The sequence below is a fragment of the Calonectris borealis genome, chromosome 2, assembly GCF_964195595.1.
Source record: "Calonectris borealis chromosome 2, bCalBor7.hap1.2, whole genome shotgun sequence".
NCBI classification, from domain to species: Eukaryota; Metazoa; Chordata; class Aves; order Procellariiformes; family Procellariidae; genus Calonectris; species Calonectris borealis.
In genome coordinates, this window is record NC_134313.1 from 162376241 (window position 1) to 162402970 (window position 26730).

A 26730-nucleotide genomic window follows, 5' to 3' on the forward strand; every position below is an offset into this window, starting at 1 on the left:
AACGGGGCTTGTAACTGGGGCAGAGCTGTGCGAGACAAGGAGCTTGCGTGGTGGAGCTGTTCCTAAGTATCTGCGATTTTCAAAAGTGCTTTATTTTGATTAAACTTCTCGCATTGGAATGATAACATCTTGTGTTACCTTGCAGTTAACTGAATTTCATGCAGGAAGGTATCCCGTGATTTAGGAGATTGGTGTGTAAAATGGAAATATTTTCTCCTGTTCCTGACTGTGTGGCAGCCAGAACGGCAAGCTTGTGATCAGTTTTCTGGGTTATTTTAGAGTAGTTCTTTTGTAATTTGATAATATCACATACTCGTCCACTGCAGAAAAAAGTTGATTTTTTTTTTTAAAAAGTTTTAAAGTCAAGTACTTCAGCCAGGAAATGCCAAAATTGTCTCCTCACTGGGTGGCGGCTTTTCCATCCTTATTTTTCTGCTTAGCATAAATGCTTTATAATAGTCCGACACCATGTTTTGGAAGAGTCTCATTTTCAGTGCCTTCTCTCTCCTGTTTAGTGTAGAGGGTAGGTAGTTATTGCTTAAGGACCAATTTCTTAATATTTTGCTTGATAAATGCAATGCCTTGCTCTCTGCTGTTCGCTTTTGTGGGGAGAGCGTCCTGTTAGGAAGGGAGTGTCTCTAGCAGGTTTTGAGGGATACACATCTGTCCCTAGCAAGTTTTGGAGGATAAACATCATACCAGTTTGGTTCTGCAAAATCATTATGAAGTGAAACTCTATTCTTTTCCCAATAATAGAAGGAAAAAGGAAAGAATAATCTCAACTGGCATTTTTAACATTTGAACTCTAGACCTTATTGTTTTAAAACATTTTTCTCTTCCTTCCCTCTACACCCCACTACCTTCTCTGTTACTTTTATTCAAATAAAAGTGAGTCCCGTTTTTGGGGGGCAGGGCTGGATTCATCATACAGATCTCTATAATTGAGCTGAGAGAATGCTGAAGTCTTAAACCAACATCTTCTATATGGGCCTTGCAAAAATAGGTATAAGATGTGCTTTGTGAGATGTGCATTGTTTTGCATTTTCTGAGGACAGAGTGATGGAGTGAGACATTTCAATTCCAGCTCTTTAAGGTAGTAACTTAGGGGGTGTGTGTCCTACTTTTTTTCTTTCTTGTTTCTCTAAATCAGTCTTCGTCCTCCATCACTTCTTTTCCCAATACGTCAGCTCTTTGTTAGAATGTTTTCTCTTCTCAAGGCAGTGGTTACAACTTTTTTTTGCTTGCAGATCCTTCTAATACCAAGGGGGTATTAGACATGTTCTGTCCTCGGTTCTTCTGTCTGGCTGCATTGTTTTGGAGCAGCTGGGTGGCTTCTTCAGACTTACTCATATGCTCTCAGATGAGGTATATTGGTTGGATCTGGAAATATTGGAACCAAATGCCTTTGGTGAAGGTGGAATTCTTTTCTTAGCTGTTAAATGAACATTTACAGAAAATGCATGAACATCTTTTTTTCTCTATCCAAGTAAATAACTGGACAAATCTGGAAGAATTCCTATGAAGACTGCAATGTACAGTCATAATGTTACTTTTTCTAAGGTAACTGTTGGGTTACCTTTTTTTCAACTTCAAGCTCTTCTTTTACAGCATATTCAAATGCTTCCAAAGCTACCATATATAAAAAGAAACACTGAGGAGAAGGGTTTTCTTACCCTGCCTGAGAGAATTATCTTGAGATGTTTTTTGAGGAATATATGTTTGGAAAAATTTTGACACTTTCCAGATTTCTGCCCCAGTCTGAATTATTTTCGAAAGTAAATCTTCAACGTGTATGATTAAAATATGTCAGAGGTGTAAACCATTGGTGATCAGGTTTTCAATGGGATGCATTTGGCAACTTCAAAAAGAGTGCTAGCCACTTACAGGAGGACAACCAAGAGAGAACATCGTATTCATTCCTCTCATGTGTTAGTGTGTTCTTGCATTAACGTTTTTCTTATATAAAAGGTGCTAAAAATTGTTGACTTCTCCCTGTTCTCTTCTGGGTTTAGGTTATTCAACTTCTGAAAGCTGGGAAAGCAAAGGAAGTTTCTTACAATGCACTGGCTTCACATATTATTTCAGAAGATGGGGACAATCCAGAAGTTGGAGAATCTCGTGAAGTTTTTGATCTCCCTGTGGTAAAGGTAAATGACTCATCCATGATATTGTCAAAGTACTGATATGGATACTTCATTATTATAACAGAAAATATTCAGGTTTGGATGATGACCAAATGAAACATATCTTTAAAAATCTTTTATTCTTGTTACACAAACTTTTATCCTGACTGATAGACGACTTTTACAATTCTGTTCTCTCCTTTCTCTTGTTGCTCTGTATCTATCAGTGGTTTGGTGGTGGTTTTTTTTGTTTTCTGTTTTGTTTTGTTTTTTCTTCCAGATTCTTCCTTCAGTTATCTGTGAGATGGTGTCCAATTAGCTGTACTTCAGAAATGTTTCTGATGGGAAAGTTCTTACAAGCTTCTGGCAATGGAAAACCTCAATTTAGAATAAGTAGTAGACTGCTAGGGGTTTTTTTAAACATGTATAATTGGCAAGGTGCAAAATGATTTTGTTGATTCTGCATGTGTGTGCTATGCTAATTTTAAACAACAAGAGCTTGTAGAAAATTAGATTTTTTTTCTCTTGATTTTAGTTTTTAATTTTTTTTTTTTTACTCATACTGGAATTACGGTATTTTGTTACTATCTTGCAATACTGGGTTATTTCTCCAGTGAAAGATTCTGGACTTCATGTTTGAAAATGTGAACTTGTCACTCTGCAAGTCATGAGAGTGATTAGAAGAAAAACCACTAGTATTTCACTGCCAATACCTTTGGGTACATGATTTTGGGTTATTTTTTCCGTATGGTTGCAGGTGGCAGTAGAGAACTTTGATAGCTTATGTCATGAGAGTTCACCTGACAGTGTAGAAGTATGAATTAATTCCAAAAAATAAAAGGTGCTTAGCTAGAGACCTTATGGTTATAGTGGGCATGCTGATTAATTTTTAGTTCCTTTCTCTGAAGTGTTCTGTGGCATAATTTTAATCTTATAAACAAGACGACTGCTGCCATTCTCACGTGAGGGAAGGACATCAGCGTCGTAACAGTGCTTTCTGCTTTCTAATGCCATTTACTTAAATAATTTAATTTTCTTTATAACTGCTACTGGCTAAACTTTTTCATTTGCCAAAAGAGAACAAGTCTTTCAGTAATGTCACTTAGTTTGAGCTGAAAACATCACAGTGTGATCTGTAATCAAGAAAATTAGGCTAAGTATTAAACGAATAGAGGTCAGAGGCAAAGGTAGCTTGTTATCGAGAGAAAAGGCATAGAGAAAAAGAAAAACTTGAGGGAGGAATATCTCAGGTTTTTTGCAGAGGATTGAGGAGTTATGAATTAGATGGTTTTAGTTCATTTTTTAATGCCTTTTTCTAAGGGAGAGGTAATAGCAAGAATTGGGACACCGTATACATAGTTACCACAATATATTTGTTTGTTTGTTTTTTGAGGAAAAGTCATTTCATACTGAATGTGATGCCACTCTTTCCCCCTTCTTCCTTATATGCTGTATTGGGACCACTGTCCTACATCTTTTCCCCTCTCCACCACCCCCCTCTCTCCCAGAGGGGGGAACGCTGTCCCAGAATACTGTCAGTTAGGGGTCATCACCTGTGTGCTTAGCAGCTCTCATCGCTGTGTGTTTAGAAACTTCTTTCTATATGAGGTTATGGTTCCTGATTCCTTGGTGATGAGTGTGAGGTAGGGGATTTTTTTTAGAGCATGGAAAACTGAAAAAAGGGAGAGGATGAATAAATACGGTAAATGGTTTTCCTGGCACAACAGAAGGGCAAGAGAAAGGGGTCTTGCTCCCATAATGCTGCACAACCTTTGAGCAGTCTTTATATTATCTCTTACAAATAAATCAGAACAGTCTTTTTTGTAAAGGCCTAAGTACAATGTCTGTGAAACACTTAGACTTTCAAAGCTTGGAAATGTATATTGAAACTAGCTATAGTATGAACTTGGAAGATAATTCACGTTTCACACGTGCAGACCAAGGTTTTTAATGTCTTGTTTTTATTTTTCAGCCTTCCTGGGTGATCTTGTCTGTTCGCTGTGGAGCTCTTCTGCCGTATCCTTTAAGTTCAAATTTGAGCCAATTCTATACGAAACATGTTAAAATAGATACCATCGAGGGATTAAAGACTGGTTTAAGTATACACAGCTTAAATTTTTTAAATGATAGCATGTATTTTGCTTGCCAAGATTGCAGTGTGCTTGGAGCTTCTTTGTCTTCAGTTTTCCTGTCCCTCTGGCTATTTTGGATGCTTAATAGGCCCTTGCAAGAAAACTGTCATCAAATGGACTCAAAACATTTTAGCTGGAAGTTGATAATGAACTGTGAGGATCCAGGAAAAACGCTGGAGTGCAGTAAATGGGCAAATGTTGGTTCAGAGTAGAATGGCCTATTCTGCCTTTTCTAGAAGCAGAATTAAGTGAGGGATAAACATGCAATAACTCATATCAACACTGTATTGTAAATAACACTTTATTAACAGATAGTGTTAGTATTCCCTTTTTTGTGGTAGTCTGTCCTTGCCTTGTTGTTCATGTTTGGCTAGATTTATGTTTCTTAACTTGTTCAGAGCATATATTCTTACATATGGATGGCATATTTCTTTCTCTTCTTGTCAGTTGTTACTCTTTCAGCTTTATTTATGTTCCCCTCAATTTTTTCTTCGGATTATAGGAATGGTGACGATGGCTACTGTTATAGAAAAAAATTCATGCATCTTTTTCTCAGACCATTCATGAAGAAGATTCTGTATATGGAAAAGCTGAAGCAGAGCAATATGTTTCAGTACAGATACGAGTGGATGATTGCAGCAAACAATGCCAGGACTAGGGAGATATGCTGTCAGGCATGAGATCTCATTTTGGAACGAGGTTAGCAGGTGGTCGTGTCTATAATAGAAAACAAGAGGTGGTAGATGCAAGAATCCAGGTGTTCGTATTAGAAATTCAGGTCTTAATGTGCTTTAGTGATTCAGAATTCATGTTTTATACCCAGTATTTCAAGGTATGTGCCTTTGCATCTCGCTGTGCCTCGACTATTTTGGCAATAGCCTGTATATTCTCTACTTCTCCAAGAGAATTCAGCTCAGGGAGTGAGCTGTAGGAAGAGAAAGCATTGAATCATCAGATAAAATGATATAGTGAGGTCTTTGCAGCTGTTTTGATTACGATAATCAACATCTCAAATAGGATTCAGCAGTTAGTGTGAAACACTTGCCATCGTCATGGATAGTCTTCTGACCTAAGCAGAAGAAAGTCTTCCATGAATGACTTGGCTTCCAAATGGAAAAAATACACCAAACATTACATGGCAAACCCCAAATTAGCAGGGCTACTCCTGTATTAAAAATAATTTGATTATTGTGATGTGATCTAGGCTGATGATTTCTGTGTTTTGCATCTGGAAATAAAAAATGTGTTTATCATCCTTTCATCATCAGGATGGGAGTGTACGGTTGCTTATGTCACACGTCTGTAAGCCTTCTGCTTGTTCTGAGGACTGGCTGAAAAAATAATGAAATAGCTTGGAGTTAGCTACCTTTTCAGGCTTGAGTAATCTAGCATTGCGTTATTAGTGTTGTTCTTTCTCATGGAGAAGTTGCACTATTAGAACATTGGTCTTCTGTCTGAAAGTTTTTAAAGGGATGCTCTAAGAGCTGATGTTATTACATACCCAGAAGAGAAATCAACAGGTAAAACCATAAATGTGTGAATGTAGCCCTGAATGGCTATTGCTCAGGAAGTCTTTATTGTGGGTATATAGGAATGGCCAAATGAAAAGACTAGGTCTCAGTGGTATCATATTCTTGGGTTGCATGGAAGAAGGAAGTTCACCTGTCAGCAATAAATGTGTCCTTGGACCTTTGCCTTTATTCTTTCTAGCGCTTCATGTCCTTAGAACCTGGTGCTTTTAGATTTTATTCTGAGCCTTATAGGGCTCACTGAAATGTGTTGTTAAGACTTAACTTTGTTCTGTTTCAGTCTCTTTATGACTTCTAGTGCAGTGGCATTCTGCCTTTCATTAGGGTTTTCGGTACTCCTATAATGAAAAAAATGTAGTTAATAGGAATAGCTTACTTTTTCCAGTTGATTGGTTTTGGACCCTGTTTAGGAAGAGGTTTGAGATTCTGCATTTTTGTCTTTTGTTTATGTTTTAATTTGGAGATGTAGTACTCAAAGTTGTCACTGAATTTACTGAAGAAGCAAGTCCTAGAAACATCTTTTGTCAGTTAAATATATGGATCTAATAAGACCCTTAAAGATTTTATGTTTGCTTACCAATTCTGGTACTTACTTGATGGGTACTTGCCTGTCAGTTGTTAAAGGTGAAGTTTAATGTAGAAAGATTTAATGCAATATAGAAGTGTAATAATTTTGCCTGTTTCTTACAAATACATTTTAACATTCCACTGTGAAAGTTGTTTTCATCAGGGGGAACTTCAGAAGGCAGAGCGTTCTCTGCTAACTGATGTTAGCAAAATCTGACTAACCTGCAGTTGAAGGGAAGTAACAGAAAAATTAATCTGGAAGCAGCCTTCCTGAAGAGGAAATAGAGTTTTGTGTGTGAAAACCTCAGTTATAATGCCATAAAGAGGGCTGGTGATTTCTTTCTTAATTCTTTTGATAGCAGCAAAAGCAAGAATGAGGAAGGATTATTTTTCCATGGTCTTGTACAGATGAAAGAGGGTCAGAGCACTTCTGAATTTTTGTTGCTGGGAGATAAAAAAAAGTGAGTTTTGTTGCATTCCCTCTTTTTTGTTTTCCAGACCCACTTGGAACCTTATTGTTGTGCTGCTTGTAACTGTTTTAAGAGGGTCTATTTCACTCCTATTCTTTAGAGAGCACAAGCTGCAGTCAAACTGATGGACCTCTTAAAAGTTAAATACTGAGCAGTTGCTGCTTTATGTGCTAGGAGCAGATGTTAAGGCAGGAAGTAGACAACTGTACACTTTTGAAAGATCCAGTACTGAATCTCTACCTTAGATGAGATACTGAGCAACACAGTGAAATTTAAGACATTCATCAGACTTGAACTTCTTGGAGTATTCTGGATAACGGCAGTAATCTATTCTTAAGTTTTAAAGTGCTCTGGGCTTTGTTGTCAGCTTGCTGTGTGTTGTCACTTCTGGGTCTCAAATGCTGGGGCATCTGTCAACAGCACGAGGAAAGTAATTTTGTTTCATTACAAAAATCTCAGTGTGTACTTGTAACACAATGCACATCTATGTCTGTAGTCCTTTTTTCCAACAAGGTGTGCATGTGTCTTAAACACAAAATCGTTATGAAAGTGCAGAAAAGGGAGGGAAGTTACAGAAGTCAGCTGGTCCGTCTGTCTTTCCCAGGTCACTTCTATCAAACTGTTCTCTTCTGTTTCACAAAGCCCCTCCTGTAGTGGAGATTTCATAGTCTCCCCAGTCACCTTACAGTGCCTCACTATTGTGTTGGTAGAGTTTAACCCCATTACCATGCTGCAATCTAACCCTGTTTTGATTTATCTGAGTGACTCTGAACAGGGAGAACAAATTACTTCTTTTTTCATTTGGCAGCCTTTAAAGGGTTTGAAGATGTGTCATCTTAGCTTCTTAAACACATCAATTCTGGTCTTTGAGTTTCCTCTTGTAAGTCATGTTTACTAGGTCTGTAAAAATTCTCACAGCTCTCTCTTTCATACTGTTTCATTTATCTATCTCTTTCACGCATCTGAAAACAAATACGCATTGCTACCAGAGGTCTTGTTGAATTTTGAAAGCGTGGTGGAAAACTTCATGTTAGTTTTTCAGGCTGCGTTTCTGTTTTTACATCCCAGTGTGATGTTTTCTCAGTTTGTTTTTTTTTTGCAGTAGCTCCCAGATTCCGCCTCCCCCTCCCCCCCATATCTGTTGCCTGGCCAACTTCCCATGTTCCCTCCGTAGGAACAAATCAGCTGCGGAGGATTTGATACTTGTTTATACTGACTTGCCTACTACTTTTTGCAGTTAATCTGTTTAATACTTTGTTTGGTTTGTTGTTTTTCTCACAAGCTTGCCCCTTGATATGTTTGGTTTTCAGTGCTTTTTGTGGACTTAATAACCATGCTATATGCTAGGGAACTGTTTCTACTTTTCCAGTCTTTGCAAAATTGTAAAGGGCAGGTTTGGTTCCAAAAGACGTCTTCGACCAAAATTCTACCATGTGGTTACCAAACTTTGCCATTTTTGAAACCTCTGGCTTCTGTAGTACTTTCTAAACTTTTTTTTTTTTAAGACTGTGCTTTTATTTCTTACTGGTTTTAAATGAAGTCATCCACAGATTGCCATATTTTTTAATAAGCATGCAAAAAAGGCACTGTGACTTTCTACAGGTGTCTGCTATTAGCTTTTATTTTAGAAAAACACACTTTTCTTGGTCTGACTTGTTTTATCAAATTTCTTGTGCATCATACTCTTTTTATATTATCTGTTGCTGACTGTAGCAAAAGTTTCTTCTTCAGATTCTCCTGTATTTTTAAACATGGAAGATAAGCACTTGATAATGAAAGGAAGCTCTTGGTAATGATTTGATTCCTATAAGCTGAACTTTCTGTGTTTAGGACCCTGAGATGGGCTGAGGGAGATGTTCTGGGAAGAGGCAAGTTTGTAATATTACCAAAATCGGTCATATTAGAGGTGTCCTGATCCAATTTGCACCTCATTTTTTTCCTGACACATACAACTTGAACTGGAAACAGACAACATGCTTTTAAAGATTGTAGTTTTTGAATGGTCAAATACTTGATAATATCTGAGAAGTACTATTTAATTTCCTTCTAATGGCCCTCAGGAAGCTCTCATTTAAATTATTTTGCATCCTTGACACCTGCTTTCCAGTGTAAATGGCTTTTCTCCAGAATCGTGTCAGATCTTTTTTGGAGTCACTGCCTGTCTCTCTCAGGTAAGAATTGAACCATATTTCAGTCTACTCCAATGTACAATACGTGTGCGATGCTTTTGTTTTTTGAGGAGAGATATCAGTTTTCCTGTTGTACTATGACTTTTTTCCTGTGTGTTAGGTGAATTATCACCTAAAACAGTTTTTCACTGAAAATGAGGGCATGAACATTTCAAACGGTGAACATTCAATCAGTAGTTTATTTTGTATTCAGCCATATGGTGATTCTAAAATGCAGAGTACACTAGACTATAAGTCTTTGCTCCTATTCTTCTATTTCTGCATTACACAATATTCAGTCAACATGGTTTACCTGCTTATGCACTGAAACCTTAACAAGGGTGCCAGTGAGTAAAGTAAGTGGAAAGGTGGTGCTTCAGGGGCTTGTGTTCACAGCCAGCTCTATAGAGCTGTGAGTAGCCTGTCGGTGACCAGTGTGTGCGTGCAGACGGACAGGATAAGGTCCTAGGTGCTAATGGAATATATGCGTATATGTGCTTTAGACTTTTTAAAAATTATTCCTATAATAGTGTCACTAACTCTGAATGGTAATGGCTTAAATACATGTGGCTTTCTGGCGGGGGGGGGGGATGATGTTGCTGTGACATAAATTGTTAGACATAAACACCTCATGTGTTTACACAGGCTATTAATTTGGTCTACTTGTTAAAATTCTGTTTAATGAATTTAAACAAGTTGTCTTAAGATAATTCCTTGCTTGATCACTAACTTCTTTCTCTTGTGGAAGGTGATATATTAGTGTTGAGTTTTACAGGAGTGAAGAATGTTTTTTCTCTGTGCAGGTTAAAAATGGTTGTTTAATGTCTTTTCTTGTTGCGTCTCTTTATCACCCTTTTTTGTCCATAACTTTCATGCTAATTTTGTATTTAAAAGTGATAGGTAATACATTAGCCAGACTTGTAAATGGTATGTCATGGATTGTACTAAAATCCTTCCAAGCAGAAGGCAGCTGGCTGCATAGAATCTAAAAGGCTTATTTACCTTCATTTTAGGTTTCATCTGAAGACCGAAGTACGCTATGGGCTTTGATTACTTTTTATGGAGGGAATTGCCAGCTGAGCCTCAATAATAAGTGTACTCATTTGATTGTACCTGAGCCAAAGGGGGTAAGAGTTTATTACATGTACAATTCTTGTTGTAGCTCTCATTTGCTTTTGAATAATCAAAAATTTTCCATCTCCCTAAAGTTAGGATTCTTAAGACTGTTGGTTAGTCTTGAAGAGCTAAATTCAACACAATTATGTATTGCAGCTATTCAGTTCGTATTTTTTTCTGCATGGCATTAAGCCTGATTAATTCAAAAGATGTCCAATTTCATATTGGTATTTGTATTTCTGGTTGAATAAAGCCTTTTATTCTTTATTCTGTTTGTCTTAACCTGATTTTGGCATGTCATAATCATTAGTGATTGTGATTTGTAAATCTGTAGATACGGAATCAGTGGAGAAAAATGAAGGGCAAAATTGAAAAATTGCATAAAATGCCCTTGGATGTTATGAGGGAGAGAGGAATAAAGAGAGCAGAAGGAGGAACAGGTTATTTTCTTTTTTGTTGTTGGTTTTTTCCCTAAAAGAAAAGAGAACTCTCAAAATCCCTCAAGTCATTCCTCTTGAAGAGAGATGGTAGGATAAACAGTACACAACATTCCTGTCCAACTGCTGGTAAAGTAGTCATACTTCAAATCACTCCCATCATAGAATATCTGAAGTTGGAAGGGACCCATAAGGATCATCGAGTCCAACTCCCTGCTCCTCGCACAACTACCTAAAAGTAAACCATATGACTAACAGCATCGTCCAGATGCTCCCTGAGCTCTGACAGGCTTGGTGCCATGACCACTTCCCTGGGGAGCCTGTTCCAGTGACCAACCACTCTCTTACTGAAGAACCTTTTCCTAATGTCCAATCTGAACTTCCCTGGACGCAGCTTCATTCCATTTCCTCGTGTCCTATGGCTGGTCACCAGAGAGAGGAGATCAGCACCCCCCCCTTCGCTGCCCCCCTTGAAGTTGTAGACTGAGGTCACCCCTCAGCTTTCTCATCTCCCAACTGAACAAGCCAGGTGACATCATCTGCTCCTCATAAGTCTTGCCCTCGAGACCTTTCACCATCTTGGTCTCCCTCCTCTGGACACACTCTAATAATTTGATGTCCTTCTTATACTGAGGTCCCCAAAACTGCCCACAGTACTCGGGGTGGGGCTGCACCAGAGCCGTGCAGAGTGGGACAATCGCCTCCCTCAGTCAGCTGGCTATGCTGTGCTTGATGCACCCCAGGACATGGTTTGGCTGCCAGGGCACACTGTTGACTCATATTCAACCTGCCATCAACCCAAATCCCCAGGTCTCTTTCCGCCAGGCTGCTCTCCAGCCTCTCGTCCCCCAGTTTGTGCATATAACCAGGATTACCCCCTCCCAGGTGCAGAATCTGGCACTTGCTCCTGTTAAATTTCATGTGGTTGGTGATTGCCCAGTTCTCTGTCAAATCTCTCTGTAAGGCCTCTCTACCCTCAAGGGAGTCCACAGCTCCTCCTAATTTAGTATCATCATTTGACTTCCTACTTCTCTGTGGGAAGTCAAATGTTGCTGTCTTTATGCAAATGGGGAAACTGCATCAGAAAGATGAGGAAACTGGCTAAAGGCAGCATTAAGCACATCAGAATAGCCTTCTCTACTATAATGCTAGTAATGCTTTGGTTATTCTAGTTCACTGAAACTTCATGAAGTGTTCAGGGACTCCTCTTCCTGAAGAAGTAGTACATTTGTAATAGATTTAGTGTGTTTGTTCAGAGACTGAAAATACTTAAAACAAATTGAAGCTCACTTAAAAATGATTGCTTGGATGCTTTTAGTTAATGTGGTGGATGGAGCAAGTTTTTGGTTTTATTCTTGTGTGTTTTATTTTTTGTCCTTTAATAACATGAGCACATTTCCATCACCATTTTTTTTAATTTCCAATCAGTGGGAGGGGTCACACAGGTTAGTTATTTGAATGTGAGTAACTCTAAGATCAGGTTCTATACACTACCTCCTTACATAAATCTGTAAAACTTTGTCAAGTTTCTAATGTTGTTTTATACAAATTGAGTATATTATTGTCCCACCAATGACCCTTTTAATATTTTGGCGTTAGTGTAAGCTATCTGATACGAAGATAGAGAAAAACATGTAGAATGACAATAAACTTACGTGTGCAATAGATAGGAAAGTGCTTTAGAATAAAATGTGGGCTGGCATTCTGAGAAGAGAAAGTGTGGACATGGGAAATGCTTGCTTTTTCTTCCCTGTTTCATTTAAAACTATAAGAACCTTTGTAGTTTGTTTTTTCTTTTTTTGGGCGGGAGTGTGGTTTTTTGGGGTTTTGGGGTTTTTTTAAGTGCATGGTCTTTCTCCTGTGGAAGAGTTAGAAGGGTGTACCCAACACCACCCTAGTTGTCTCCTCCAACACAACAAAACGTAATGCTTGGACGGAGAGGTTTGCTACTTAAAATGGTGTTTTTAAGAGGCAATGATACACATTTAAGAAGTGTTGCCTTAAATCATAAGCTTTTTAGAGCAAAGGATGTTATCTGGAGCTTGCCAGTCAAGAAAATGAAAAAAACACATTAGCATTTCATATCTGTAGGATAAAATAAATATCTTGTTTAATTTACGTAATCATTGAATGGGAGCAATTGTATAGGGTGATTACTTAAAATGCTTCTAGTCCTGCTGCTCTGACGTACTACTACAAGGGAATCTGCAGCAGTTTGTAATGAGAACAGTTTTGACACTAGTGAAAACTTAAATGATTGCTTTGACTAGACACAAGATGGTAAAACAAGATTCTTAATAATTCTCACCACAAAGGAAGAATGAAAACTCATATCTGCAAATAAACTTGGTTTCATCTGTAATCTCTTTATTGTGTATGAATGACAGTTTCATTGTAGGAAATAACTCTAGAGAATCATTAAATTAAATTAATTTCCTCTGAATGTGCTGGTTGTTAATTTATATTGTTTGACATACAAAGAAAATCCCGGTTCAATCACTTTTAAATATGAGATCCTGAAACTAGTTTCAAATCTTCTAAAGAAAGTTTTCTTTTTTTTTTCCCACTGCCTTGATATTTGTGAGGGGCTTCCATCAAAGAGGATGTTTGAATAAATAGAGCACTGATCCTGTGCCTATTTCTATTTCTTAGGAAAGGAAACAGTGAAGTTTTACTATTTGTATAGATCTTCAAATGATGAAATGGGAAGGAAGGGGAGAGGGATAAAGTTTTCTACTTTGTCAGCATCATAACCTCTCATTGAAATGGATTTAGCTAATATTTGGACAGAAGTGTAACTTTCAAGTTGAGGGCAACATTACAGTTCTCAGCTTCTGAGAAGGCGTATGGGAAATATCCGACCCGTTTCTGATTTGTATTCCTGCTGAAAGGCATTTTTTTCAGTGATCACCTTGTAAATATTTGTCTCTACTTATTGTGAAATTCTGATTTTTCCCTAAATGCTTTTTCATGGTGTTTTTTTTGGTGTTTGTTTGATTTTTGGTGTTTTTTTGCTTTTTTAAGTGGAGAAAATCTAAATATTAACTGTATTTAGACTCACCTTAATGTCCACCTAAAAATCAGCTGCATCTTAGTATTGACTGTGATGTTTCTAGCTGCTGGAGTTCTGAAGGCTTTTTCAAAAGAACCAAATTTCATGATTTTCAAGTCCTTTGGTGATTGGGTTTGAGAAGAATTTGGGTAGTGGTGTTTTTGCAAGTGAAGACTTAATCTTCTGCAGTTGTGCCTTCTGAGTCCTTTATATTGTAAATGTGGAGGTTTTTGTTTTAATCTCTCGGACTCATGGTTACGCACAGCAGTGTAGTTTGTCCCGTTGGTTCTGGGAGAGATCACTTTCTGTTATTGTGATCTGCCTCTCCATGCTCTAGCCCTGTCTTCAAAAACATTATTTGGGATTTTTTGTCTTTAAATAAAATCTTTTTTTCTTTTTTTTTTTTTACAGGAAAAATATGAATGTGCTTGTAAACGGGACAGCATTAAAATTGTAACACCAGACTGGGTACTGGATTCTATAACTGATAAGACTAAAAAAGAGGAGACTCCTTATCATCCTCGTTTAATTATATACGAGGAGGAGGAAGAGGAGGAGGAGGAAGAGGAGGAGGAAGCAGAAAATGAAGAACAAGATTCTCAAAATGAAGCTAGTACTGATGAAAAATTATCAAGTCCAGCATCTTCTCGAGAAGGATCACCTTTGGGTGATCAAGTATTTTCACCAAAATCTACTACTGCTGATAAGGCAAAAGGGGAACTGATGTTTGATGATTCTTCAGATTCCTCTCCAGAAAAGCAAGAAAGGAATTTGAATTGGACACCAGCTGAAGTCCCACAGGCATCTGCAGCAAAGCGTAGGTTGCCTCAAGGGAAAGACTCTGGGTTAATTAATTTATGTGCCAATGTCCCACCAGTGCCAGGTAATATTTTGCCTCCGGATATGAGAGGCAATCTAATGGCTTCAGTACAAGGTGCCCAAAGTTCTGATCGACAGGAAATGATGGCTACGTGGAGTCCAGCTGTGCGGACATTAAGGAATATTACTAATAGTGCTGATATTCAGCAGATTAATAGACCATCAAATGTAGCACATGTAAGTGTTGGATTTTTAATTTATAAGATATTGGACTTTTTCTTAGGAACTATCGTATCCAAGAACTTCAATTTCCTTTTATTGTTCTTTAAATGTACAAAGGATTAAAAGTTCTCCGTGTTACTTAGAAGCTGTGGCCGGATTAGTAACCTCTCCATAATAAGTAACTTCATTCCTAGCAGGTTGACAGAAGTAAGAATGCAATTGGAAAAAATGTTTGGAAGACTAAAGCTATGTTTAACTATAGCGTGGTTTAGAGTTTCAGTATTGATTTCTTGGTAAGAGCAAAAAAAAAATATTTGTTAATTTAGAATTATTTAGCTAGTTCAGGAAACCTGATTTCATACCCTTCAAGCTTTTTATTCAGTGCAAGGAATTATTTGTGCTATAAACACATAAAACTGTGAAATTGATTGTTCTCACAGTAGGTTCGGTTCTATGCTGTGTTGTTCTGCTGGGCATCATTAAGTTGTTATATAGTATAGTCAGGATTATGATGCAGAAGTCCTAACTTACAAGTTCTTATGCCACTCGTATAGTTGAAATAATTGCAGCTTTTGCATTGAATTTATTTTTAGAAGAAAATAAAAAGCAAGTGAGCATGCACTGAAATAACTTGCAGCATTGAAATTGTAAGATGTTCATGGGAAGGGAACATGAGAAAAGTAGGTGCTGGTAAATGTTAGACATATCTTTTACTTAAATAATTGTCCTGGTGCATTTATTTGGATGTTCATCTGAAGGTAAAACTTTCAAAGGTGCCTGAATAATATAGAAGCTTACAGCTAGTACTTAAACACAAAAAGTGGAGTCACTCAGAAATCTTGGTTCTTTGTTGTCTATATGACTTCTGAATGTGAAACGGAAATGCAGGCTTCCTTTTAAAATTGAGTCTTAGATTCCTCTTCTCAGTGCCTTGAATTGTTTAAGGACTGAGATTTTTGGGTAAGGACTGAGCAGAACCGCCAAAGTCCAGGCCAGTTGGCCAGTGCTGGTAAGTTGGCTGATGCTTTCGTGTCTGAACACCGCATCTACAACCCAGTCCTTGTGCTATCAAATACTCTTTAGTGGCATCCCTGTGGAAGTATTTTTCTGTAAGCAATATTTATAGAGCTACAGGGCAGTTGATGGTATCGTACTTCAGCTAGACTTTGTTCTCCAAAAGTCTGTTAGACTAGGGACTTGACTATGGTGTGCAAGGACTGTTCTCAAGTACCGTATCGGGCTGCTGCGTAGGTTGCTGTGCTAGCTCTAGCATGTGGAGAAAAGCTTTGCATCTTAGAATTGTGAATCTGTTCCTAGAGGGAGGAATACCAATTCTACCTTTTCCTTATAACTTCCCTCTGGCTAGGTTAAATTGTACTTTGTATCCTGCTTGGGTACCAGTCTTGGGTGGATTCCATGTCTTGGTGCACAATCTTGGAAAGTTAACGTTTAATTCGAACCTCAGATTTTTGCTGAATGGCAAGATCTGTAATAATAAGGCATTTTGCAGATACAGAGTTACTTTCTGAATATAGCCCTAGGATACTTTTGAAAGTTTTATCCCTTTATTTTGAAATATGTGGCCTGAAGCTTTTGTAATTTTGACTTTTGGGACTTTCTGTTGAGAGCAGCACGAAGATCTCTCCTCATACTGAGCCACGGAAACATTCTTTCTGTGTATGTTATTTTTAGCTGTTGAATGTTTATACTGTGGTGCTGTCTAGACATTAGTGATGGGGGATGCATTGATAATCGTGGTTGTAAACGTATGCTATACCAACAACATCAAAATTACTTAGATGAAACCTGAGATGTTTTGAACCGCATTGTAAAAAACACTGAGCCACCTCTGATGAAGAGTTGATGGGCGTCTCATCGAGAGCATACCGTTAATTGGCTTTGTGTTTTAGTGATGTGCTTTGATTCGTCTCTCGCACACACACACCACTGAAGTTTACACTGTATGTGATGAAATAGTGTGGGTGAAGGAAACAAGCTTTGCAGGATTACCAAAGCTGATTTCATATTTAAAAGACTTTATGAATGGCAAGTCTAGAGTTTCCTATTGCTCCTTCTAATTTTTAATAGGTAGTTTATATTAAAATATTTTAATAAATGTATAGAACTCATCCTAATCTATTAGGAATTTGCCTAATTTTCCCTTTTCTGATGCTTTAAAAGCTCACTTGCTAACTTGTGTCTGCTTAGTGTGAAATGATTTTTCCCTTAATAGAGAGTTATACATCTAAAAATGAAATTAAACTCCAGATTACTTCAGCACTCTGTATAAATCTAAAATCTATTATTCTTAAGTATGGGCTGGTTAGTTTTTTTTTCCCCCAAGAAACTATTAGTGCTCAGCAGATCAGTGTTTTTCTTTGTATTTTGGGATTCAGTTTAAAGAATAGAGCTAAATATTCCTGAATTGGTTCAAAAGAAAGCAAGGTTGTATTAAGTTCCCATGTTTCAAACAGCACTAATTAGTAAAAGCATTATTAGCAGTTTTTAAGTTAAAGAAAATAAGACTATGGAACTAAACCTTGAACTTATGGGCCAACAGGATTGTAAAATGAATATTACAGTTGATTGAGTTGATCAATGTAATTATTAATACAGTGTTAATAGTCATAATGGTATTGACGATATCATCAATAATACAGGGATGGGTTTTAATCTTAAATTTTGCTAAAATGTGCATTGCCTTATATTAGAAGCCACATGTAGCTCCATGCTTTTCTATGTGTAAGTCCCGTCTTTTCATTTTGCTTTTAACAGTTAAAGATTTCTGTTTAGCTCACAATGTTTTTAAGCATGGGGTTCTTTTCTTTTGAGAATTGTATTTTCCCAGAAGTTCTTTAAATATTTTTGAAACTGAATGACAACAAAAAAGGTCACAAAATTAATCTTTGTTTTCTAGATATTACAATCACTTTCAGCACCTACAAAAAGTTTAGAACAACAAGTAAATCATAGCCAACAGGGACATCCAAATGCGGTGCTGTTTAGTCAAGTGAAACTAACACCAGAGACACATTTATTACAGCAGTCACATCAAGCACAGCAACAACAGCACCATCCTCTTTTACACCTTCAACCTCAACAACTTATGCAGCTACAACAGCAGCAGCAGCAACAACCCCAGATTTCTCAGCAGTCTTTTCAACAGCAACAGCCTCATCAGTTTTCACAACAGCAACAGCAAGTTCATCAGCAGCACCAGTTCGCACAACAGCAGCTTCAGTTTCCACAGCAGCAGTTACATGCGCAACAGCAGCTTCACCGTCCTCAGCAACAGCTCCAGTTCCAACAGCAGCATGCTTTGCAACAGCAACTTCATCAGTTGCAGCAGCAGCAGCTACAGCAGCAACAATTGCAGCAGCTTCAGCAACAGAATCTGCAACAACAACAGCTGCAACATCAGCAGCAGCAAATACAGCAGCAGCAATTGCAGCAGCAGCACTTACAGCGATTGCACCAACAGCATCAGCAACAGCAAATGCAGAACCAGGCAACACAACACTTAACTCAGACATCTCAAACACTACAGCATCAAGTTGCAGCCCAGCAACCACAACACCACCAGCAGCAACAGCAACAACTGCAACAGCAGCCGCTTTTTGGACACGATCCAGCAGCTGAGAGTTAGTAATTACTGCCTTCTGATCCTGGAAGAAAGTCGCTAATGACATGACATAATGTGGGTTAGAAGATCAAAAAATAATGCCGTGTTTACAGTATGGGATTGTAAGACTTAGAAACGCCATTCATGGCTCAGGGCCTGTTTTACTAATTTTTAGGCAAACAGATTTAAATTATAACTAAGGATAATCCAGGAATCTGAAAAGCCTGAGAGCACTGAGAACTTTCTCGTTTCAAATATATACTTTATGCCACTAGCATATAAATTATGCTATGAGAACAGTGTTAGTGTATGCACACCATAATTTTTAAAATTTTTTTTTCCTTTGGAAGAGGGGAAAGGGGAAGCTTTCAAAGAGGGTAACAACTCGAGAGACAGCTTAAATTTTGGAAATACTAGTAAATCAGTGAGGATTCAGTATTGGATAGAAAGTTGTCATACCTTGCTTTGAATTCTGTCCATGCTAGTAGAACTGAAAGCTTTTTGATTGTTTTGACTCTTCATAGCTTATCTATATAAAAGAGTAAGTTGTTGTCTTATGTTTTCCTTTTGGTGTTCCTTCCTTCTATGCCTTTAGCCTCTCTTCCTCCAGGAAAAAACCACCCAGAACAAAAACAAACCCTGGGCTGAACTGTGCCTTTAGATGTGGCTGTCAGCTTTGAAATTGTAGATCCTACTTTTTCCAAGAAAGATTTACCTCAGAATTGAATGAAGTTTATAACCTGGTAATAGGAAAGATTAGTGTAGCAAATATGTTTAGGCTTGTATTTAATTTTTTGTTCTTTTATGTGCTAAACTATTCCAGTTCCAGAAGAGTATTTCCTACTGGGCTGTGTCTTTGCAATTGCTGATTACCCGGAACAGATGTCTGACAAACAGCTCTTAGCGACCTGGAAACGGGTAAGATTCTGCTGTATTTTTAAAAAACTATGATAACATAATGTCACAGTGACTAAATCCTAAAAGGAATGATTGGAAGTACTACAGCACTGTTCACTTTTCTTTAGGCATCCTTTTGTGTAATGTTTGTGTTGCAATCTAAAAACCATTATTCAACTGCAACTGACCAGAAAAAGTAATAAAAATGCTTTAGATGTGCAGCCTGGTAGAATTAGGTCTTTAGTCAGAACATTGGCTAAATAAGTTACAACCTTAACTATTTCCTGACTATTTATGCTTTTAATCAGGCAGCTGTAGTGCAGCAAATGTAATATTGCATTGCTCTCTATCTTTAACTTGATTGTATAAAAAGACTCTTTTTTTCCATATAATTTTGGCATTTAGTGGCCTGTGAGGTATCCACCTGAGTGAATAAGATGGAGGAATAGAGTGTTTCTATTTTTTGCCAACTTCTATTTTTCAGAAAAATCTGATTGTATCCTTTCCTAAATGAGAGGACTTTGATGTTCTTCAGAAACTTCTGATGGATTTTATAGTTGAATTTTCCCTACAATTTTGCATAATCAAGTAAGCTGTTGACATTTTTAACAGCACTTGTGTTTATTGCTGAGATAGAATTGAATAGTTCATGGAAAATTGTTTAGTAGTTATACTGCAAAAATAAAAACCGTGAAAAGGGTTATTTTTGTTTATATATCTTTATTTGTTTTTTAATTGATTCTAAAAAATAGACTTTTTGTAGCTCAGTGAAAAGGTGCATATTTAATTTTGTTTTCTCCATTTTTTTTTCAAAAATGTTTTTAAGCTAGATAACAAACCTTTTTGGGGGGGTAACTTTTCAGTGAAATGGTGCTAATAGTGGCAGTGTCCTAAAGAGTAGACTTTAATTTCAGACTGTTTGTTTCTTAGGGTAGTTTAAAAATTGTTGTATATATAAGAAGTTTTGGGTTTGTTCTGTTACCAGATCATTCAAGCACATGGTGGGACAGTGGACCCTACCCTTACAAGCAGATGTACACATCTTCTGTGTGAAAGCCAAGTCAGTAACATGTATGCTCAGGTAAGCAAACTAGTAACATGTATTCATGCATGCTTCCATTTTATTACTGGAAAAGTAGGACTTTTCAGTGAGTACTTCAGGCTTAGGTTGTAAGTATAAGATTAAAGTTTTTCATGATGTGCTTTTTTATGATTTGTGGTTTATAGTGTAACAAACTTTCATAATGCATGCTATGAGAAGAAGGATCCTGAAAAAGTAGAGAAAAACAAATGCTTAAAATCAAAGCTTTGTATTGTAGAAAAAGTTTAGAATAAAATAAAGATGTATTTTGATTTTTAAAAGCTGTTTATGCATGAATTCATAGGCTTTAAGAGAAAGGAAGAGATGTATTACAGCACATTGGCTGAACTCAATCTTGAAGAAGAAGAAAATGGTACCACCTCATCGAGCTCTTCATTTTCCAGTGGCATTTCCACCAGGAGGAAAGCCATGCTCTCAACACGTAAGAAGAAAAAGCTTATGTCTAACAAATGCTTGGTTCATTACATGAGCAGTATTAAAACATAGCTGGAAAGTGCTTACTCAAAGCAAAACGCACATTTCTTTTGTCTCGGAAGACAAGCTTCTGTTAATCTTAAGGTCCTATGTTGATGTGATGCATACTGCGGGGTGATTCAGAGTGCTTTGCAAGTCTTACCGCGTTCTGAGTGGTGAGGAGTAACACCTGCGTTTGTGAATTATTGTCTTAGAAACTGAGGTGCAAAGATTACATGAGTTATATATAGCAAGATGACAGGAATCCAAGCTGCGTAGTTTTCTGCTGACAGCACATCTAACAGTATATGCTTCCTTTACCATAACCCAATATTTTGAGGGCATTTTTTGAGGGTTTTTCTTTTTCTGGGCCAATACCTAGCAGATATCAGAAAAGGAAGCCTCTGCTGTTTATCAGAGAATAGGAGGCCACAGTTGCAGTAGCCTGTGCAATGAGGAGCACTGGGGAAGTTGAATTTTGTGGGGTTGAAACAAACTTGCAGTTGAATCAGATGCATCTTGAAATACACTGTGCAACGTAAAACAAGATGCCAAAGTACGTCTTGGCATTGGATTTCTTTGTGCTGGATGCAGACATGCAGTATGATGGTCTTGCTACTAGGCCTTGCCTGTTCTAGGCCTTGCCTGTTCTAAAAGGCATAAAAAGAAATACAGGCTTGGGAAAATTAGAATATAACAATATGCATGTGAACACAGTGGCTAGTAGTAAATGTAATATGTAACGTAATAGATGTAGTTTATTATCAACAACAAAATTGCTGTTGCCTTTTCCTAAATAAAAGGAGAGAATGGCAAAAATGAAAACTTGGCAAGACTAAGGATAAGAACGGGAGAGGTGGAATTACAGTTCCCTACCTATGATCAGCTGGCACAGTTTATTTGGCTTCATGACAGGGTAGAGCGGAGCGTTCAGGAGATTTGAAAAAGTAGAGTAGGGCCAGTAAGTATAAGTGTTTCTCTGTCTCCCTGAATATAAACTGCAGCAGAAGAAAGAGGTGAGGCATGTGTGAGAAGAAAACTAGCTGTGAGCTTTTTCGTAGTAAAACTGTAGTCTTTGTAAATGAGAAAAAGCTGACCAGCAGAACGAAAATGATTCTTCCTGAGTCAGAACTAGTGCTGGAAACCTGAAATGTTTATGTATAAACAGTAACTTTTAAATTGTGCTTTAAGTATCCTACAAGCCATGTTTTAATTAAGTGCCTATATGCCATACTTATGATACTGTATATTTCATTGTAATGTAAAAAAGTTAGTAACAGAAAAATATTTTCAACAGGAGTGTTTTGTAAGTACCATCTATGTTCAGTTATTTGTAACTGTCTCTTTCTATCTGTAGATAATCTCTGTGACAGGATTTGTTGATAGTGACAGAGATGACCTCAAACTAATGGCCTACCTAGCAGGTGCCAAATACACAGGCTATCTGTGTCGCAGCAATACAGTTCTCATCTGTAAAGAGTAAGTGGTTTCTCTCTGCAGTACTCACGTTCTCAGTTGCTGATTGCCAGTTAGTGCTTTTCTTAACGTGAGGTGCTAACTACATCTCATTATAAGAATGTTAATTTTAACCAATTTTGCGATTTGATAGCAATAAACTTCGTGATGATGTTTCTTGTACTAAATTACTGCACACTGTTACATGATAAATTTGGCCTTCTGAAGACAGGCAAAAGAAAAGTCATTTCTAATTTCACTGTTTTACAATATTTTATAAGTGATGCTGACTGTTACATCATCTATAAGTAAAATATTTTTTTTTAATAATTGTTTTAAAACGTTGGGGGAGGGAAAATTAACTAGGTCTAACTTGATTCCATTTGGGGCAGAAATACTCCCCTAATTGACTTGTTCTAGCATGTAAAGCAAAGGCATTTTTCCAGAGTAGCTACTTTGTCACGGTTAAAATAGATAATAAGCCAACACAGGAATATTGGTATGTTAGGTTTATTAATAGAAATTGCTATTTTACCTATTTTATTGAAATATGATTTTTTTTTTCTCTGACCAATAAGGCCCAATGGCTTGAAGTATGAGAAAGCTAAAGAGTGGAGAATACCATGTGTAAATGCGCAATGGCTCTGTGACATACTGCTAGGAAATTTTGAAGCTTTACGGCAGATACAGCACAGTCGGTATACAGTATTCAGTCTTCAAGATCCACTTTCTCCTAGTCAACATCTAGTTCTAAACCTTTTGGGTAAGAGTTTCAGTCCCAAAATCCCGTGTTCTGTAGCATTTATATATGTACCTGTTTAATCAATAGAAGCATCTGTCTTCTGTTACAAATAACTTTGCAATGGTTTCATTTTTGTTTTGTTCTTCATTTCCTAGATGCTTGGAGAGTCCCATTAAAGGTATCACCAGAACTTCTAATGGTATGTTGAATTATTGTATATATACAGCTATTTTTATAAGATTACTCTTTTGTGTTTTTAATGTGTGTGAGCAACATGCCAGAGGGACTTACACAGACCCGTACTGAACTTCCTGGCTGTACTTCTTGCTAGTGTTCTCTCTATTTTATTTTGAGAAATCTGAGAAATAATCTTTGCACAACTAAGAACCTGCACTGTGATACAAAATCAAGTTACTTTTGAGACATCTTGGGCTGGTGCTTCACTCTTCAATTTTTACATCAGACCTTTAGAAAGGGCTTAGTATTTTTTCAGTCAATACCTAACACTATCTGCATATTAGGCCGCATAAGGGTTTTTAAGGCAGAGCACCAAAAATCAGTAAGAATTTTGTTCGAATATTGACTGAATTTTAAATAGGATAGATAATGTAAATTAAGGGTGGAACTACTTTATATCATCTCTTTGAAATATTCTAACAACTAAAACCATGGGCATATATACTATATATTTTATAACTTAAAAATATATCTTGCTTTAAAAAGTGAAAAGTGTAGTTGATAACCCTGGAAATAAGAGCAGTGTAAATGAACAACAGTAAGGATACAAAGAATGTACCTTAAAAAAAAAACCAAAAGATTTAGTTTTTGTCCTGTAGTGTATTCTGTGAAACATGCAAAACATGAGACAGGTGTAAGAGCTGAGGTGGAAGCTGCCTATTATCTTCTGAACTGTTTCCTTGTTCTGAATATGTAGAACGTCCAATACAATATGTTATTTGGTGTTCACGTAAATGATTACATAACTGTATGGAGAAACTTTGGTTAATGCTCGGCTTTGCTCTTGAGTCAGTTGTGTAAGCAATAGGTACACCAGTATGCATTCAGTAGCATATCTTTTTCATTTGTGTTTAATTTTCTTTAATATAGTCTCAGAATATCGGTGTATAGTTTTCGTCTTTCAGAATAGAAGTTGGTTTCCCTGCTCAATTCAGATATAGACATGTAGATGATCTAATTTCAGGGTGTGAGGTTGCCTTTGAAACCAAAGCAAAATGAATCCAGTCTTCAGCCATCTTCCAAAAGAGCAAGGTAAGAATAGCGAGCAATCAGTGCCGGTAGTCCTTAATTTACTTTTCTACAGAAAAAGTTCCATCCTGTGCCCTGCGAATCGAAATAACTAGCAATGTTATTTCCATATTGCCAGCTACTCAACTGGCAGGAATAAAATAATAATTAGAGTGTGAAGCAGTAAGAGAATTGGGAGAGAACAGAAACAGGAGACACATGTCCTGTTCTCAGAATAAAAATTTTTTCTTCAAAAGAAGATTGATTCTGCCTAATCCTCATTCATCTGAGTACTTCCATTGGTAAAAGTTGCAAGAGTTTGCTTGTCTAGTTTTAAAATAATAATAATAATAATAATAATAATAATAATAATAATACAACATTGGGCCCAAACTTCACAGCCTGCTGTATTTCATGTATTTTTTAGGATTGAAGACCTACCACCACCTACTAAAAAACTCACCCCAGAATTGACGCCAATGGTGCTCTTCACAGGATTTGAACCTATGCAAGTTCAACAGTACATTAAGGTGACTTTCATGCTTATCTCTTGTGAACTACACTGAAACATCTGATAACTTTTTTCTTGATGTTGAAGTTTTGCTGTCTAAGACTTGATTTGCATACATCTAGTGGATAAAACCCCATACTTACTGGGGCTGAGGTTAGAGTGTAGATTTATGTGAAATGAGTTTTAGTTGGTAACTGTTCTGCTTTTGTTAACTCGTTCATACTTCTGTGCTACTTGTTTTTTCTTTCCATATGATTGTCTTAAAAAGCAAGAAAGGCCCTTCCACATTTGTTTTTAAATCAGCAAACTTCATGACCAAATTTAGGTGAGAAAAGTAGTGATGGTTGTACTAGATAAGACCAAGATTCTTCTAGTGTAGGTGCTATCTGTAATGCCAGATGCTTCAAAGAAAGCTGATGACAAAGCTTATGGCAGGTGTGAGATAATAAGTTCCCATGGAGATTTTGTTCTGTTCCCTAATAAAGCTGTCCCAAAACTTAAATCTAAATAATTTATAACCTTCTTTTAAAGGTATAAAAATCCAGTCATTCCTTGAACCTTAGTAACTACTAAATATTTGTTCCAAAAGAACTTCTCATTTATATTATTTTTCTCGTGTTGGCTGAGGTTTGAGGCACGGAGTTTTTTTAACTGCTGACCTCAGTAGTGCCTGAAAGAGCCTGCCACTGATGCCTGTTCCAATAATCAAAAATAAATAAAGCCTAGTTTGAGCCTGCTACATTTCTTAGAAATATGCATCACTTCAGTGTGCTCAAAAATATCTAATATCTTTTATATTATACCTAAACTTGTTTTTAAAGTAGTTGGACTTTGGAGGTTTTTTCCCCTTGCAGTGTTTGCATTTGAAGCTTGATATTAAATATTTTGGAATACAAAATATTTTTTATTACATCCCATAAAGTTCTGGTGTCAGCTCCTCATTTTCTGTCATGTTGGTACCAGGTTAATTACATGGAGAATCTGTTTTGGTAACAGCTGTGGCTCACAAATATAAAAAATGAGCTTCAGCCTCAAGGCTTGTGAAGTTGAATCTAAACTTGGCAGTGATGATACCATCAAGACTTTTCAGTTTGGATACCTAGCTGAGGCTGGATACTTCTCATCTTCTTGAGATGGAGGGGTAGTCTTTTTTCCTGTATGCCCAAAGGGTTCCTTGAACAGCAGAATGGAAATCTTGTAAGATCTGCACTCATAGGTATACAGTGTTTGAGGTGAACATGTATTAACTATGAAAATAACGGCCTTTGCCTTTCATTAGGTGTACAAGTGTACTATTCACAACACACACCCTGAAGGAAATAAATAGTAGAGAGGTTCAGTGTCATTAAATAATACTTTTGTGTATCATCTCTATGCAAACCATCAAAGAAAGCCAGCGCAGTAAAAAAAAGTTTAAAACATTGTTGCTGACTATCCTACTTGTTCCTTGTTATCAGATCAGTAGAGTACAGAGGGATGTCAGAGATCTTTTAGGGTTTTTCATACACGCAGTAGGCCTTCCTGCATTTGTGACTCCTGATGACTGATGTAATAAAATCACCCTAGTATGGTCAATATTTATAGTTGAACATATTGGTGGGTTTTTTATTTGTTTGTACAAAATGCTTGTCAAAGAAAATCAGAAATCCATGGCGCATAGATACTAAAGTTGTCCAAATATTTTTTCATTCTTTAAATTTTTATGGGAGGAAGCACTCTTTATTTGTAACTAACACCTATGGCAATTTGATATGCCTCACCAGTTGATTAGTTGTATTACTAATCCTTTCAGATAATGATTTGTATCTTAACTGACAAGACAGCAACTGTGATGAGTTAGTTTAGGTTTGATAGTTTAAACCAAGGAAAAAAGGATAGTTGCTCAGTATCATGAGAAATACATGTGGAACTAGTGCATTTAAAGAATACGTGTTTTTCATGAGATGCTTTTCTTTTGAAGAAAAGACTAGCAAAGTTAAGTTTACTGTAGTTACAGTGTATATTATACCTCCCATAGAAAAGAGCAAAATTATTAAATTTTCTGCTGTCTTAATGTTTCACTTAAAAA

The 26730-nt window shown here is 37.0% G+C and overlaps 1 protein-coding gene across 1 annotated transcript in view; it reads left to right on the top strand.

Annotated features, from left to right (window-relative positions):
* Nucleotides 1–26730, top strand: part of PAXIP1 (PAX interacting protein 1) — a 35420-nt gene that overhangs the window by 3592 nt on the left and 5098 nt on the right. The window contains exons 2-15 of the mRNA XM_075144167.1: nt 2013–2147; nt 4096–4139; nt 8929–8992; nt 10003–10116; nt 14006–14650; nt 17553–18276; nt 19081–19175; nt 20140–20235; nt 20540–20677; nt 22067–22188; nt 22743–22927; nt 23062–23105; nt 24108–24175; nt 24579–24681. Of these exons, the coding sequence (XP_075000268.1) occupies nt 2013–2147; nt 4096–4139; nt 8929–8992; nt 10003–10116; nt 14006–14650; nt 17553–18276; nt 19081–19175; nt 20140–20235; nt 20540–20677; nt 22067–22188; nt 22743–22927; nt 23062–23105; nt 24108–24175; nt 24579–24681 (2577 nt within the window). The remainder of the gene's footprint in view (nt 1–2012; nt 2148–4095; nt 4140–8928; nt 8993–10002; nt 10117–14005; nt 14651–17552; nt 18277–19080; nt 19176–20139; nt 20236–20539; nt 20678–22066; nt 22189–22742; nt 22928–23061; nt 23106–24107; nt 24176–24578; nt 24682–26730) is intronic.